This window comes from Polypterus senegalus, chromosome 3, assembly GCF_016835505.1.
Source record: "Polypterus senegalus isolate Bchr_013 chromosome 3, ASM1683550v1, whole genome shotgun sequence".
In the NCBI taxonomy this organism is placed as follows: domain Eukaryota; kingdom Metazoa; phylum Chordata; class Cladistia; order Polypteriformes; family Polypteridae; genus Polypterus; species Polypterus senegalus.
Window position 1 is genome coordinate 213,130,295 of NC_053156.1, and position 18,950 is coordinate 213,149,244.

General features: G+C 38.0%; 1 protein-coding gene across 1 annotated transcript in view; it reads left to right on the forward strand.

Moving 5' to 3' along the window:
• Nucleotides 1-13,677, forward strand: part of LOC120526647 (triadin-like) — a 200,871-nt gene extending 187,194 nt beyond the window's left edge. Inside the window, exon 17 of the mRNA XM_039749804.1 lies at nt 13,392-13,677. Coding sequence (XP_039605738.1) covers nt 13,392-13,519 — 128 coding nt within the window. The 3' untranslated portion in view covers nt 13,520-13,677. The remainder of the gene's footprint in view (nt 1-13,391) is intronic.
• The last annotated feature ends 5,273 nt before the right edge of the window (nt 13,678-18,950 follow it).

Below are 18,950 nucleotides of genomic sequence, written 5' to 3' on the forward strand. Positions count from 1 at the left end.
AAGATTCACCAAGAGATTAGCATTAATTTAACACCAAACATTCCTATGACAATACTAAACATGTCATAGGAATTCTTAAAATAATTCCAGTGAACTAAGCAGATATAATTCTCATTGACTCTTTATTTTTTTCTCCAGCCGTATGGAGTGTTTTTTTGTTTTTTCTGTCTCCCCTGGCCATTGGACCTTACTCTTATTCTATGTTAATTAATGTTGACTTATTTTGTTTTCTTATTGTGTGTTTTATTTTTCTATTCTTTATTATGTAAAGCACATTGAGCTACTGTTTGTATGAAAATGTGCTATATAAATAAATGTTGTTGTTGTTGACTGTCCATTTGTTGAAGTATTAAAATACTTCTAACAGCTGAAATATAGGGAAGAAAGTCCATTATAACATTTCTCACAAGAAAAAAGGGAACTCTTGCTTTCCTGTAGACAATCAGCAATTTATTGCAGATGTAATTTGTTTATGCCACATGCTCTAATTTCATATAAAATGATGAGATGTGATCGCAGCTGTCATTGTCCCCACAGGCTACAAGACTTGGCAAGGGTGTGCTAGGTGAGATAGGAAACTCAAGGAAAAGAACCTAATGTCTTCATAGTTTTACATTTGGATTTTATGGGATTTATTTATGGTTAATTTTATCCCCATGTTAAGCACATGTTTTAGGGAGTGTTTATTGACTTTATTTATTTGAAACACTGCACTTTGGAGATCTGAACCCTTTTTAGACGGAATAAAAGCACCTGAGTGCTTTCTTCACTTACTCTTAACTCTGTGTCTGTCTCCTCATTTGCACGGCTCATCCCAGTTATGTTGTTGACAGTTCTGGGTTCACATGGTGTTAAGGCTGATGTAGCCGAACCAAACAGTCACATCATATTAAATAAGAATGGATTAAAACACATAGCTTCAGCCTATTTAATAGAAAACAAAAATCATCATAGCTGGTGTCAGTTTTCATACCTTATGTTCAGTGATGCTCTCAGTTCCTGAGACCTTGTTTAAAAACCCGGTGGAAAAACTCCTATATAGCTAGCTAGTCTGGTAGTTCTTGTCCCTGAATGTTTTGGATAATTTTAATTTGGAAAAAAAACACTGTACATGATACAACATTTTAGGATGAAATACAGCATTTATATAAGAAAGAGATGAACACAAAAGTAAAAGCAAAGTAAAACAAAAAATATGGATATGATGGTCAATGTTTCTGATGGTTCTTTCTATCAATCTATTGTAGCAAACGCACTCTCTTGGTGCCCGACCTGACACAGATGGACACAGAGGCACACGTAAAATAAAACACAAATTTATTTTTCTTCAGCTGGAGGGCACATCTTCCCCATGTCCTCCAGCCACAGCACAGTCCCAAAACACCAACCAATACAAAAGAAATGTCCTCCACTCCTCCCAGACAGCTTCGTCCTCCTCCTCCACCCGACTCTGGTGCCTTGATTAGTGGCTGCAGGCTTCTTTTATAGCCCATACCGGCTAAGGAAGCCTTGCAGCTCCCCCTGGTGGTGGTAACGGAGCCCAACAGGGATGTGCTCCAGTATAACAAAATTGTGGCCCCAATGCAACCCAGGGGGGCTGCCACCAAATGAACCTGGGGGACATAATGTGTATCCCATGGCTGCTCCCCTGGATCCATTGCCAAAGGAACATTTGCCACAGTGTCCCTCCACCAGCTTAGCACTGTAGGGCACAGTGGCTCATACTGCGAGGGCTAGTCTCCTCCAGGATGGGGAGTTGGCATCCTTTGGTCCACGGCTCCATCCTGAAAAGAAAAACACAAACCGGGAGGTGTTGCCCTGATGCCAGCATCCTCCAGGTGTCCTCCATGGACAAGATCTCCAGCCGTGGCCCAGATGTCCGTCCAGCTGAGGGTGCATGGTGTCTCTGCCCCTTTGCAGCCCAGCCCACCACTGTTTCTGGGTGGAAGGGCTTATGCTGCACACAGTTTGGAGTCCCCATCTTTCTTTTCCAGGTCTTTCTCTTGTTCTGGGGAGCACTGACGGTCTGGGTCCCCTTATGGGAAGAAGAGGGACCACTTGCCGTCTGCGCCCCTTTGAACGCATGTGAGACTGATGCCGGCGTGCGGGCTGAGACCGTTTGGCAGTCAACACTTCTCAGCCGGGTGCTGGGAAACACCTCAGTCAGTCCTGCCCCTGCCGTACAATCAGTCATCACGGCGGTGTCTTGTGTCGGAGGTGTGGCTACTCGGCTAGTGGAACCAATCAATACCGCTGTCCCTTTGCTTGGCCCTCCCTTGTTTTGTATGGCACAGGCATCACTTACCTGTACCACAGCATCACACAGGCTGGGGAATCCAGCGTCACAACACTTCAGCCAACCCAGAATGGCTCCTAACATCGCACTGACCTTCTTCTCCAGCATCTCCTGCAGTAGCCCCAAGACCTGGAATAAGGTCTGTATGGATTGGAGGACATCCTCCAGGTCCCGTACAGCCGACAGGATGTTAGTTTCTTCGGCCGGCGATGGACCTATACTTACGTTGTCCAGCCCTGCCAACCGCGAACCGTTGAGGCCCTGCTCCTTCTTCACCCTCGGGTGTTCTCTGGAATCGGGATGGAGGTTCGTCATCACTGTCTGTATTCTTTTATCAGCGGGGAGCCAACACACACCCTCCACCCCCTTACCTGCCACAAGAAGGAATTCCTGCTCCTCCTCAGGAAACCCTGCGCCGGGGAGGTCATCTGGGCTCTCATCGCCCTGACCGATGTCCAGGGTTGAACAGAGGCCCCAGGTCAGCGTCGCTCCCATCGGAGCACACTGTGCCGTCACGCCACAGACAGGCGTCTCACGACCACAAAATGGGATCCAGCCCCTCGGCACCTAGGAGGTAGGCATACGCAAAAACAGAATAATTCTCCCAGGGCCGATCATCCCTGGGTCCGTTACCTCCATCCTTGCGGATCCTGTGGTCCTGGTCCGGGCTGCGGCCTGTGAGCCCTCCCCATCGAGTGCATTGTTACTCGGAGCTTTTCCTCTTTTTTTTTTTTCCGGTGTGCATGCTTGTGCTGCTGTACTAGGTCGTCACACAAATTTACACAGGTTCCTGTCTCACAGAAGGCCAGTGTAACAAAAGTGCTCTATTGGCTCCCAACCCGACACAGATGGACACAGAGGCACACATAAAATAAAACACAAATTTATTTTTCTTCATCTGAAGGGCACAACTTCCCCGTGTCCCCCAGCCACAGCACAGTGCCAAAACACCAACACAATACAAAAGAAATATCTGACTCTGGCGCCTTGATTATTGGCTGCAAGCTTCTTTTATAGCCCACCAGGAAGTGCTCCAGGTGGTAGTCGCCGTCCGCCACACTATATATCTATCTTCAAGTAAGATGATTAGACAAATCTGTTTTTATTGTTTTTAGACAAAGAGATAAATTTATATGAACAGCTGCAAAACCATAACATGCAAGTTAAGTATACGTTTAAATTTTGGGTTACTAAAATTACAGTTTTGCAAAACTGCATAATACAAAATACTAAGCAAACCATTTGCATATGTATTAAAAAAACCCACACATGAAAGTGAATCTTATCAGGGTTTAATAATGATGAAAATACCTCATCCCAAATGCAAGCCATTTTTGTGTTGGCAAACCTTTAAAGTGGCACTTTAATATGTTTTACTCAGCCTTTGTTCACCAATATCCCAACACTCTGCCACTCATGGAGTGCAAAGTTGCATGAAATCACTATAAACCCAAGCCACAATGAAAATTCCGACAAAGTCATGTCTATTTGGATTACAAAAGACTCATTCCTCACATCTTCTTCTCAACCCCTGCCCCCCAGGACTCTCACAACAGATTCTGTGCATGTACCTATTCATTTATTATCACAAAATGCAAGTTGGATGGCTATTTGTGCAAAACTGCTTGAGAAAACTTCACCATGAAAGGTGCTAAATAATTATTTGTAACATCAGTAGGACTTTACCCACCACACTTTACCCAACACACATGAAACCACATCTATGGTCACTGGTGGCAGTCCCAAAAGCACTGAGTGAAGGCAGTTAACTACTTTGATAGGGATCTTATCAGGCACACACCCATACTCTTCTTAGCACCACGGTTTAAAGTAACTAGTTTATCAAATGCATGTGGGAGAAGAAACAAAGAGCAAACTACACAGACATAGAGAGATTGTGCAAAGTCCACAGACTGTGATTAAGATGAGAGTGCACTGCTGACCTCTATACCAATGTGCTGCCCCAATACTCCATTGTGATTAATGAAATTCATTCATTACCTACACCTGCTTTTTACATCACAGAAATGTTGCATAAGGAAGGAATTAACCCTTTATAGGGCTAGCAGTCCATCAGAAGGCAATTTAAAAATATTTAATATTCAGACACCATTAGACTTCCCATATTCTTACACATGATCATATAATATCTCTTTTGCAGTTTTAATGTAAACAAATAATACTAACTCCATCTATTATCCAACCCTCTATATCCTAACTACAGAGTCACAGGGGTCTGTTGGAGCCAATCACAGCCAACAAAGGAAACAAACCCCGGGCAGGGCACCAGCCCACCACAGAGCGCACGCACACACCAGGGACAATTTAGGATCGCCAATGCACCTAACCTGCATGTCTTTGGAATGTGAGAGGAAACTGGAGGAAACCCACGCAGACACGGGGAGAACATGCAAACTCCATACAGGGAGGACCAGGGAAGCGAACCCACTACCCACGAGCCACTCTGCCGCCCTAATACTAACTCATCATTAGAAATGTCAAAGTATCACAGCTATTCTGTCTAAACAGCATACATCTCATGGAAAAATTGTAATTATTTTTACTGTTACTTCTTTCCAAATTGATGGCTTCCTTAGATAAACAAAATGTACATGCACACAATCACATTCTGACATTTTATTGTAGTACAGCTCATCCTTTCTAAGTGACAGATATACTTAGGTTATCAAGTTGTTGAACACAGATCTCAGGCACAAGTAGAAATGAGTTTTGGCAATTTCTGCCTCACAGAGTTATAAAAAAAGATGACAATTCTTTTCAGCATCAGAAATATTTGCTGCAAGATCATTTAGTTGCTTTTTTCAGCACAGGGTCTCAGGAAGCTTGAAGGTATCCTGACTGATTTAACGTAGCGTAGCCTGCCTAGGGCAGATGTCTGGTATTTGTTGTGATTACTTACTCATGTAGCCTATTTATAGATGACATTTAACCTGACAGTATATAGGAGGAAACTCACATGAACACAGGTAAAATATACAACCTCCACGTGCAAGACAACCCAGCTAGAAGTTACAGTAAATCAGCAGTGTAGGCTAGTAGTAAAGAGATTGAATTCTAAAGCACCAGGATGCTGATTCAATCCCTACTCCTAAATCACTGTGCAGCACTTAAAGTCATGGGAAAAAGTAAGTACACCCCATGAAATGTTTATCTTTCATAACATATGCAGGCATATCAAGATTTGATTTTGATTTAATTTAAACAGTATTAATAGATAAAGGTGATGTAATTTAAATAAGTGAAAATTTGATTTTGCAATAATTTATTCAATGAAAATAAAAACATGCCATTTTCATCTTTGAAAAAAGTAAGCACACCCTTGGCTCTAATAGTTGGTATTGCTGCATTTTCCAGAAACAACCTAAAGTAGGTATACCTTATAACTAGCACCCAGTCTATGACATCAACTTGGAGAATTTTTTTCCAACTACTCCATGTAGAATGCTTTCAGCTGTGTAATATTTAAGCGGTCTCTTGTGTGCATAGCCAGTTTCAAATCCTCCTACAGCATCACTTTTTAGCCATTACATGATGGATTTACTTTTATATTTAGGGTCATCTTCATGTTGAAAGGTCCACTTTCAGTAGATCTTCAACATTCTGACAGATGGTCTCTCACATTAAACTCAAACAACCTCTGATATTATGAAGAAATTATAGAGAATTCTATGATGGTGAGCTACCCATGCTCTGCATCCACAAACCATAATAGTTTCATGACCATAATTACAGTTGGTATCAGGTTCTTCTGATCAAATGTTCTCTTTGGTTTTTGCCATACATATCTTCTGATACTGTGGTGAAAAAACTGTATCTTTGCCTTATTTGTCCAGAGCACAGTGTTCCAGAAGTCCTAGTTTTTGTCTAAGTGTTCATGGGCAAACTTTAGTCTACTCCTGATCTTCTTTCTGGACAGCAAAGTTTTCCTCCTAGTACACCTCCCATGTAGATCTAGATCTGTGCAAGTTCTTTCTAATTGTAGACTTCTGTTCTTTGACGTCAACAATGGCAAGAACTACCTGTAGGTCCCATAGTGAAATTGTGGGTTTTTATAGAGCCTTCTTTTAGCATCTTGTGTTCTGCTCTTAGGCTGAACTTGCTGGGGTGGCCTGGCATGGACAAGTTGGCAGTTATGTGAAATCTTGTTAATGATCTACCAGACACTGGAATGGCTGATTTCCAATTGTCTGGAGACCTTTTTAAATCCCTTCCCAGACTCATAGAGATCTGTAAGCTAATTTTGAATAGCCTCAGAGAGCTCTTTTGATCTAAGAATGGAAACATTTCAACAACAAAGCAAACTAAAGTTTAAACAAGGCAGGTTCCTCCAAGAACATGTATTGATGTTGTGATCTTCTGCATCCAATTTTAATTTTAGGCATTTGAGGTAGTGATAGGTGTATGGGTGTACTTAATCTTTCCACATGTGAAGTTTGCATTTATGTTTACTTAAATTATACAATGGACTACCAAATGTAAATGTGGCACAATGTTTATTATATCACCTTTGTCTATACATACTATGTAATGAAGGTCAAATCTTGATATATCCACATGTCTTAAGAATGAAAAACATTTCATGGGGTGTACTTACTGTTTGACATGGCTATAAATCATTAAACCTATCTGGTACACTAAATGTAAAAAACATTCAGTAAATAAACTGCTGTCCTATATTTGTATATTTTAAAGTGCTTCATGATGGTATTGAATAAAGGATAATGGTATATACTGTATGGATGGCATGGTGGCACAGTGGTAACGCTATTGCCCTGCAGTAATAAGACCAGGTATTGTGTCTTGGGTCCATCCTGTGTGGAGTTTGCATGTTCTTCCTGTATCTGCCTGGGTTTTTTTTCCCACAGTCCAAAGACATGTAGGTCCTGTGGATTGATGATGCTAAATTGGCCCTTATGTGTGTGTGTGTGAGTGTGAGTGTGAGTGTGCTCCCTTGTGATGGAGTGGCTCCCTTGTCTAAAGGATTGCTCCTGCCTTGCACATTATGCTTTGCTGGGATAAGCTCCGGCCCTCCATGCCCCTGCTCAGAATTAACAGGTTTGGAAAATGGTATGGTGTGATATATACTCGATAAATTAAAGGTCTGTACGTGTTCATTTAGTTCAAGTAATGAAAAGTAGCAACACTGCTATCTGCCCCACCTTGCTGAACACTAAATATATTTTCAGTGTTCTTTGGTGAAGAATGTAAAAAACTGCATTTTCAGACCCACTGCCATACAAAAACCATCTCTGGAGTCCAGTGCAATATTTGTCTACTCTGCATGACACTGACTGTTTGAATCCATTCTCATCTGGGTCTAATAAACTTCCATCCATTTCTTCCTGCTTCTGCCTACTTTCTCCTCCTCCCACAAATGTTCTTTCACACTGCCAATCAACATTCTGATTCTTCCTTCTAAAAGGTACATGAATTAGGCATATACAGTTAGGTCCATAAATATTTGGACAGAGACAACTTTTTTCTAATTTTGGTTCTGTACATTACCACAATGAATTTTAAATGAAACAACTCAGATGCAGTTGAAGTGCAGACTTTCAGACTTTAATTCAGTGGGGTGAACAAAACGATTGCATAAAAATGTGAAGCAACTAAAGCATTTTTTTTAACACAATCCCTTCATTTCAGTGGCTCAAAAGTAATTGGACAATTGACTCAAAGGCTATTTCATGGGCAGGTGTGGGCAAGTCCGTCGTTATGTCATTATAAATTAAGCAGATAAAAGGCCTGGAGTTGAGGTGTGGTGTGGTGCTTGCATGTGGAAGATGTTGCTGTGAACAGCCAACATGCAGTCAAAGGAGCTCTCCATGCAGGTGAAAGAAGCCATCCTTAAGCTGCGAAAACAGAAAAAACCCATCCGAGGAATTGCTACAATATTACGAGTGGCAAAATCTACAGTTTAGTACATCTTCAGAAAGAAAGCAAGCACTGGTGAACTCAGCAACACAAAAAGACCTGGGTGTCCACGGAAGACAACAGTGGTGGATGATCGCAGAATCATTTCCATGGTGAAGAGAAACCTCTTCACAACAGCCAACCAAGTGAATAACACTCTCCAAGGGGCAGGCGTATCGATATCCAAGTCTACCATAAAGAGAAGACTGCAGGAAAGTAAATACAGAGGGTGCACTGCAAGGTGCAAGCCAATCATAAGCCTCAAGAATAGAAAGGCAAGATTGGACTTTAATATACTAAAGAACATCTAAAAAAGCCAGCACAGTTCTGGAAAAACATTCTTTGGACAGATGAATCCAAGATCAACCTCTACCAGATGGCAAGAAAAAAGTATGGAGAAGGTGTGGAACAGCTCATTATCCAAAGCATACCACATCATCTGTAAAACACGGTGGAGGCATTGTGATGGCTGGGGCATGCATGGCTGCCAGTGGCACTGGTACACTAGTGTTTATTGATGATGTGACACAGGACAGAAGCAGCCGAATGAATTCTGAGGTGTTCAGAGACATACTGTCTGCTCAAATCCAGCTAAATGCAGTCAAATTGATTGGGCGGCATTTCATGATACAGATGGACAATGACCCAAGACATACAGCCAAAGCTGTAGGAGTTTATTAAAGCAAAGAAGTGGAAAATTCTTGAATGGCCAAGTCAGTCACCTGATCTTAACCCAACTGAGCATGCATTTCACTTGTTGAAGACTAAACTTCAGACAGAAAGGCCCACAAACAAACAGCAACTGAAAGCCGCTGCAGTAAAGGCCTGGCAGACATTAAAAAGGAGGAAACCCAGCATCTGGTGATGTCCATGAGTTCAAGACTTCAGGCTGTCATTGCCAGCAAAGGGTTTTCAACCAAGTATTAGAAATGAACATTTTATTTCCAATTATTTCATTTGTCCAATTATTTTTGAGCCCCTGAAATAAATGGATTGTGTTAAAAAATGCTTTACTTGCCTCACATTTTTATGCAATCTTTTTGTTCAACCCACTGAATTAAAGCTGAAAGTCTGCACTTTAACTGCATCTGAGATGTTTAATTTAAAATTCATTATGGTAATGTACAGAACCAAAATTAGAAAAAAGTTGTCTCTGTCCAAATATTTATGGATCTAACTGTAGCCTGAATGGATTCTTGAAACAGAAGATTCTACAATATTGGAAAAAAAGGAAACAATACTCCAACCTGTGATCACTAATGATATGATGATTACTAAGTTGCCTGTAATCATTAGTTTCAAAATTTACTTAAAAAATGACATGCTACCATGCCAAACACACACATGTTGTTTTTTTCACGACTATATGGGATTTGCAGTGCAAAAAGATTGATTTGAATATTGATTATTCGCTTTTTCTGTTCCAGAAGCAATTGTTTCAGGGGCTCATCTGCACAATAACTGCCGACTCCCGGTGACATTAATAAAACATAACCATCCACATTTTCTTACAACTTTTAAATTTAGTTTCATACCTCATAACCTTCAGTTGGGTCCTGTGGAGAGACTACACGATTCACCTGCACTTTGTGATGCCTGGGTGTTTGAATCGTTGATGTTTGGCATATTTGAACATTCTAAAACAAACTCAAACCTTTTGACAAAACATGCATTTTGTCAGATGTTCACTACTAAATAATAGATACTCAGTTTTATTCACCATTTCACTACAAAGTGTGCACAATAAATAACAAGAATTCTTTATGTTAACATTTGTTGCTAGACTGAGCCGGGGCTTATTGATAAAAGGCATACTAAAAAAGCCCTCATGTCAGTAGGTAGGATAGTGACAAAAGTGTGATAAAGATAAAGAAGGAAACAAGAAATGCTTCAAGTCTGTTTGGCTGTGGTCATCATCCCCTATTGATTGTCCTTTCAGCAGCCTGTAAAAGGGTCCCTCTGGAAGTAAATAAGAAGGACTTAGCATACAAACTCTCCTTCGAAATGACAGAGTAGGATAACACACCTGACCCTTAAAAAACACAAGTAATTCATACACTGTATTTAATAAAATATAACACCAAGTATTCTAGCGTAAATAAGCCAGGAAATTTTTGTGGAAGGTTTGCAAAATACACAGTCTTCATAATGAGTTTCTATATAAATTGAGCTCCATGCTGCTTAGATGTGGGGGAACAAAGCACAGTAATCAAGAGACGGTGATTTTCTGTAAAGTATATAAGTCTGCGTTAGGAGGTACTACACTGTGCTGAAAGGAGTCCATACTGTTTCCTTGACTTCAGAGAACCCTAGACATTTTTGGGTAAAAGCCTCCCATGACTTTTCTTCATAATTTCATTTTCTTTATTTATACAGTATTTGTTCTGTGGAAGTTATTAGGTAGGATGCCTATCTATTAGCAACACATTATTATTTAAAAGCAACATGACACATTTTCCTCATCTTTATATCTGTCTCTCAAGGAATGCAGGATTGTTGTGCTGAACATACAGATAGGATTTCTATGTTTTACCAACAAATTTAAGAAGTTTATTATTAGATAAGAAAAGGAATTCATCCATCCTTAAAATCTGTGCAAGAGCATGCCATACTTGAACTAAAAATGCCCAACTGTAAAATATTTAGTGTGAAGAGTGGGGCTGAACGCACCCCTAGAAGATGCGGTCGCTCCTCCGAAACCCCCTCTTAAATGGTGATACAATGGGAAACAAATAGTTTTTTACCTCCTCTGATTAGCTGCTGGATTGCTGCTGTTACTGTGCCACGTGATCTGCATCTCGAACATTTAAAAGCCTGTACAGCAGCTGTCCTTTTGTCTTATTGCCTTGTCTTTCTTCTCCCCAGACATCCTCTGCTTTATTCTTTATGCTTTATTATGCTCTTTACGATCAAAGTTTATGTTTCTTGAAAACCCTGAATGAATCTGTGCAACTGTGTGACCCAAGCCTGACATTAGTTATAAACTGTCAACAAGTGATGTTATCACTTGACCTTGATAGGTCATGCGTTTTGGGTGTGTTCTTTTTGTGTTAAAATTATTAAAAATCTATCTGATGGTCTATGATCTAACATCATTCCCAATTCTCTAACACCAATAATCAAATTAACACCAGATAGGATAATGTTATATAATGAAAAATCTATTGCGGTATGGTAATTTCCTACACTACACTGTTGGCACAGAGGCTCATTTTGCTTAACTTGAATAATCCTAAATCATATCTCTTTACTCTTAAAAATGATATCTTTATAGCACCTCAGATTGGGCAAAAATGTATTTCTCTTTTCAAGCAATGATTTAAGATTTTTTTAAATTTGACAAGAAAAAAAGAATGCTTTTTTTAAAGTAAGCATGCTTGACCTCAGCTAAACCATCTCTGTTGTCTTAATATACATTGGGTAGGGAAAGCAGTTGAGTGTTCAGTTTGATGTTTTTTAAGCACAATATCTGCATGACTGTGATGATTGTTATACTGAACTGTACTCTGTGTTCTGATCTCTTTATAACGATGGCCCTCAGGTTTCAAATGAAATCTGTTTCTGCCGATGTTCGTAACCCGATTTTGTATGTTAAGTCAGAATGTGCACTGAAAATGTCTATTGATGGAAATATCAGCAAAATAAATCATGTTTTATATTTTTACGATAGACATTTCAATCTTAATAAAATGACAGTGAAGTCATAAAGCAAATTAATTTACCTAAAATATACCACGGTTCTGTATGATAAGTTGACCTTGTGCTTAAACACCCAACAACAACTTTTTTGTAATGATACAGTACCTCATGGTACCTACCTTCATGGAGTTCAAAAATGCATAATGATTACATGACAAACCATCACTAAATGACTATTGATTCCTCAGCAGAGATGTGCTGTTTGGCTGAGGAATCTGTAAAAGTGTCACCCAACCAAAGCCTCTCTCTCAGCAACTATACTCCCTGAAATGGCACAATTGGGAATTCCTACTTGGGATGCTGGAAATCACATGTATTAATTTCTACTGCTCAGCTAAACAGCCAGCAACTGATTGTGCTGCTTAACTGTGTCTGCATGTGATCAAGTGTTGTAGGTTACTTTTGGGAACCCATGCATACAAAAGCACAAGATGATTGAAAATGGTGACAAAATCAGAATTGTGCAGTATTGTTCCTCACTAGTTGCTTTTGTTAGAGCAACCAAAAAAAAAAAACAACACAGGAAAATCATCCTTAAGCATCTACGCCTCAGCAAGGTATTGTCAGTAGGTATACCTCAAATGACAGCTAACGTTCCCCAGTCACACTGCTTTCACTGTCATGCGACCATACATGTCTGTGTCTATCAAACAAGTGGCGATGTTGGAAATGACAGTCCCATGGGGAGAACGTCTAGAAGAGGCCTCTGAGATGAAGCTCATCAAATATGCGGGACTGGTCAGAAGATGCCAGCAAGCAGGATGGAGAACCAGGCGCCTTCCTGTGGAAGTTGGTTACAGGGGTTTTGCAGTTTGCTCTGTAAACAAGGCCCTCAGTTTTCTTGGTATAGTAGGCAGTGGAAGGAGGAGAGCCATCCACAAGACCAATGAAGTGACGAAGAGAGCCTGTCGATGGATGGCCTCATGGGAGAATAGAGTCAGGGTCTAAGTAGCTAGCGTACAAACTAGACAACAAGCTGCTGATTACTCAGTTCCATCTCTGTCACCTGGATGAGGGAGTATGATGTTGAAAGACTCAGAACACCTAATGATTCCAGGAACATCACTGATGATGTGTCCGATAGCATCAGCTGCTGTGGATTTAACAAAAAGTTTTATTCATTTGAAAGTATAAAATGGAAATTGATAGATGAAAATGAATTAAAAATGAATGTGAAAAAACATTGGGGCTTTTATATTCTTATTTGTATCTTGATGTAAGCCAAGATTACTGTAACCTGTATTTAAAAAAATAAATAGAAACACACATCATACTGTATATAATGAAAATGATTTTTTAACAAATACCTTAACTAGTTTCATTTTGTTGCTTAAGTCTATATGTATCATAAACTGTTCAAAAAGACAATGTTTTTGAAATTCATGTCTGAAGCAGAAATACATGTCATTACTATTATATGCCAATATATAAGCTAAACTTTTTTTTTTTTTTCTCATTACAGGCACAATGCGTTACTTTCAGTGTGTATTTGTGGATGGAAATAATGGCTACCACACTGGTTTCCCCTTTCCAATGCTAAACCCAAATCCACAGTCACTGAAGAGAGAGACAAGAGCACCGGGACATTAACACCAAGGAGTCAGAGGGATTTTTGGAAATTTGCACTACAAACTTGTTGTGGGGCTTTCGGTCATGCTATAGAGATCAGAGACGGATATTGGCATTTTAAACAGTATTCTGCTGACTGGAGAGATGGATGACTGGAAGGATGAAGTTTTTTTTTGCTTTATTTTCCTTGTCTAGAAGAGTAAACCTTCTTCAGAGATAAGGATGATTTAAGTGCTCCATTCTGATTAGGAGCCTGGTGCTGTTGCTGCATTGCTTTTAAATATGCTTTTCTTTGTGTTCTCATTTCCTTTTGGTAAAATACATATATGAAAGGTCGGTTTCTTGGAAATAGTAGGGTAGGGAAATTCAAACAACTCAGGGTTAGTTTCATAGTTTTTAGCAAGTTTACCACAAATGACTATCAGTAGTAACCAGACAAAATTAAACTTCATATACATTTTCAGACCCCTCTTGACAATTAAACCGATATAACAAATGAAAGTTGTGCTGAGTATACACTAGCTTACAAAATTAATTCTAGACTGTGGTGAACTAACATGCTATATACATGTAAACATATTATTAGTAGTAAAGTTTACAGAAAATAACTATACTTGCTAAAGCCGAAGTCTTACAGTAACAGCACAACATAACTACTGCATTATAATAGAAATGGGGTTTTCGGTCTGAAAAAAGATTTAAACTAATTGCACAGGTTGTCTTAAATTTATTTCTGAATATTCATAATATTGATTAACTACAATGGACTGGCCCTATACAGGTCTGGCTTCTGATCCATGCCTATTGTTGCTGGGTTAGTCTCTCTTGTACCATATAACTGGATTAAATGGGTATAGTGAGTAAAAATATGTTCAGCTTCATTAATACAGTGTTATTTTTAAAATTTAGATATAGTGACTGAACAATTTTTACAAATCTGAAAATTTGGTATCCTATAGTAATACTAGCCATTTTTCTCTAAGTAATGATGATTTTTAATTTATTTGTTATTTTAAATTACATTTTTTAGGTGCTTAAAAAACTAATAAATTACTATCTTTTTTCATCAGTATTTGGATGAAAGCGATATTCAGTTTGCCTGATTCAGATTGCTGCATGCGGGTTTGTAGCTTTTTTTTAGTTTATATTGATAGATGGTTGTTATGGAAAGTATTTTTTTGGTGTGAATATGCAACAATGAGTAGATATTTCTTGCAAAATATTTCTCCTGTTGTAAATTTTAGTTGTAAATAGCATTTTCATCGCTGCAGTGCTGTGATATATGGAAAGAGTGGGAATGTTTTAAAAATTCTAGATTTTAGTTTACTGGCTTTCTTTTATTCAGTCGCTACCAGCTATTAAAGTGTGCCCAGGGAATAGAGGGAGCCAATGCGTCAATTTCTTGGCATAAGCAAGCTAAGTGACTGTTTAGGGCCCCTCAGCTATTGGGGGACCCCCTCTCACACAGAGGAGGTGGACGGGCATCCAATAATAAGTATACTGTTTAGGGCCCCAAAAACGCTGGAAACTGCGTGGGGAGCAAGGTGCTTCAAACCAATCTACACAGAAATCTTCCATTATTTTACCTAGTGTACTTGTTTTTTTCATTAAAAATGGTAAAAATAGTAGTTTGATTTTGTTTTAAATAAGAAAGCATGAAATAATTAGAAAAACTGAAAGTTTGTGCTGTAATATGTAAATATTGAAAAAAGGTTCCCAGGGAAAATAGTACACTTTAGCACAACACTAAATTTAACTTGTCTGAAGTTTTGCTGACTGCTCATACGTTACACATTAATTACACTAAAATCTCATGTTTAACTTAACTATTTCTACAATGTATTTCAGATTTATCATGACATGTTAACCACTGACTTTAAATTGTTCCTATATGACTGTGTGTGTGTGAGAGTGCCCAGTGATGGTCTTACACTCCAGGTGAGGCCAGCTTCTGCTTTGTTCCAAATATTTCCAGGATTGGCTTTAGCTTGAAGCAACCAAGAACTGGAATATGTGGGTTCAAAAAGCAGATGGTTGGATAAGAAAATGTATACATGCCATTACAGTATATGGTAATGAAATGTTACATTGCATTGACACAGATACGGAATTTACTTAGTTTACTGTTATATAAGTACACGTGAACTAAGAAAATGACAAAATATTGTGACCACATTAATAATGTTCATTTTTATAATTCCAGTGTTATCCCTTATAGAATGCATACTTAATTATCATCATGTTTGATCCAACTGCACATAGTTATACTTTATTGACACAGACACTGCAGTTGATGAGTAGTTACTTAGTAAGAACACTATAGTAGTAATGCTCACCTCAAGATTCCAATGTTTCTTCATTTAGAATGCTTATTATGCATTCCAATAAGAACACATACCAGCAGAAATAAAACACAGTTAATTTGTTTCTGGTGGAATACGGTATGTTGCTTTTTAAAATGACATCTCAATATTTTTTAAAATGACATCTCAATATTTAAGGTTTTTTTAGACATATAGGCATCATCTATTTTTCCATTTTGTATTGATGTGACAAGGTAAAAATGGAAGGGAGATATATATTGTGATAAATTTCAGACCCATTTAATCTATTCTTATGGGTAACAGAGAAGAGAAAAGAAAAGAAAAGCTAAAGACCTTTGCATAAAGGCTGGATGTAAGATGAATTGTAAGATGACTGTTAATTTTGAACATTTACAATTAGCTATCCTAAACCATATCTATTAAAGTACAGTGATCAATGACAATTCATTATAAATAGTATTAAAGTACTACATTTAATATATTTTTTTAGGTTTCACAACAACTCAACTTTAATTTATCCATTAAATGTGCTAAAATGTGCTCTGTTGAAATGAACTGGTCACAAGTGACCCTCACATAAATCTTTTATTCTCTCAGCTGCTTGCTTCTTGATATGTGTGTGAGTGTGTGGCTTATGCTGTGTTTGCTTTTCTGCCTTGTCTAAAAGTTTTGATTCAGACAGCATGGAAGGATTATATGTATATATACTGTATATTTATATGGTGGCTACTGTGCATGTGTGGTAAAGAAGGATAATTTGAAACAATGTTGATCTAGAATGGATAAAAAATAAAAAGAAGCCTGTTATAGGAATGTATGATTTGAAAAAAGGAAGATTAGGTTGAAGTGTTTGTTTATTGAAGGCTGAAACTCTATATGTTTGACAAAGTCTCGTTGCCATGAATCATATGATCTTTGTTTAGCTTAATTTATTAATAATAGGCTATTTTTTGTAATATATTTCATTTAAAACCTTATTTTTATGTTTTTTTCCGGCATGGGTTTTATTATTCATAGCATTAACTTTCTGTTGATTTCTTTGTTATGTGGTGAATGAAAGCGCTTAATAAAGTTAATTTGTGAACACCAACTGATGAAATACTGTATGTAACTATGTGAATTAAATAGCATTAAAACATCTGTTTTACAGTGTATCTTTGGATAAGCCAATTTTTCTCCTTTATTTAAAAAATAGAACATTATAACAGAATAAAATTGAATCAAACAAATAAGAATAGCATAGCAAATACAGCAATGGGCTTCAAAAAAATGAAAAAGTCAGTCCATACCTGACAAAGAGTGTAATGCAAATAGAGAGCTCCATCTGAAATAGCTCCTTATACTGTACATGATAAAGCAGCAAGGAGAGTAAAAACAGTTAAGCACGGGCTCAGCGTGCTTATTTTAAAATTATATTAATGAGTACTTGAGAAGTTCTGTGCTTAAAGAGAATTTGATTTCTCCTAATTTGAGATCATCTAATGCATTGCTTCCCTACTAAATTATAGAAGAAGGACTGGGATTCTTCCAGTTGAATATCATTTTGTACAAGTAATGTGGTATAGAATATTAAAACCAAATTTACATAATATACTTTAATCCCACTTTAATTACCATTAAGGCACTGGAAGTGATGTTAAATCCAAGGCTATCTGAGAGGTAATACACAAACTACGTGGATTAGCAATGCAGGCACTTGATGACTTCGGTCACAAGGTGGACGTTCTCCGGGGTACCACTTTTTCAAGATATACAGTATATAGTTGAATTTTGATTTGCTTGGCACATTGAATGTAATGTTTGAAAGGCTAAGCTCCATTCCTTTTCTGAATTTTTAATTGAAAAGTCCTTTTCCAATCATTCCCTTGGATTATTAATGGGTAAATTCTTTAAAACAATTCATATGCTGTGGAGACATTGTCTAGATTTTTATCCATAATAGCCAGTATTGCCTTAGGAACAGATATCATTATACAGGGGGTCCTTGGGTTATGACACAGTTCCGTTCCTACAACAGTGATGTAACCTGAATTTTGGGTAAATTCTTTAAAACGGTTCATATGCTGTGGAGACATTGCCCAGATTTTTATCCACAATAGCCACTATTGCCTTAGGAACAGATATCATTATACAGGGGGTCCTCGGGTTATGACACAGTTCCGTTCCTACAACAGTGATGTAATCTGAATTTTGGTGTAAATTGAAACACACACTTACCTATCCTAACACATTTGCAAAATCATAATCTACTGTAGATCATGAAAACACAGAAGTCACAGAAAAAGGAAAACGACATAAATATACTGTACTGTACACTGTACTGTAGTAACAGAAGAAATGACAAAAAATGAGTGTAAAAAAATTCCTTACCTTTATTCCTTCTGATCTCTTTACAATGTCTAATTTCACTTCCATTGTGATGGCTTTCCTCTTCTTCGAAGCACTACCATCTGAAGACTGTAACTTTCGTTTAGGAGCCATAATAAGGGCCACAAAGTCACACAAACAGAACACTTCCTCCATGAGCAACAAAGCTATATTGCCAACTCCCTCACGCTGCATTACTGCGTATTCTTCTGCTGTGCGCAACCAAACTAGTTCGCCAATGTAGTCTGTAAGTACGACGCTAATGGCGTAACTCATGTCTCAATTTTTTTAGGTTTTTACAGGAGTGAGCATTGTAAACTCGAAATGTTGTATGTCAAGACGTTGTAACCCGAGGACTCCCTGTAATGTTGTTTTAAATTAATTTTTTCTTGATTTGCCAAAGGATATTTTTTAAATTCTTGCACCCATTTGTGGTTTTGTTTAAGGAGATTACATTTTGTTTGTTGGTTTTTCATTTTGGCTCTAATTAAACATGCTTAAAGCTAAGCATCATTTCACTGCTTTTCATAGGAGCCATTATTTGTTTATTCATTGGGGTATGTGTTGTCATCGAGGTAACAGAATAAAAGTTCATATACAATGAATTTTTTTATAATCTGAGATTGCTAGAATAACCATCTTTCACTTTTTTTTCTCATTTTTGATTTCATGGTTGAAATTTTTTGCTGGTCTTTTTGACTCTCAAGTTCCGAAGTTCTCATTTTCTTCTTGATTTTCTGGATATGATCTTTGCCTACCTT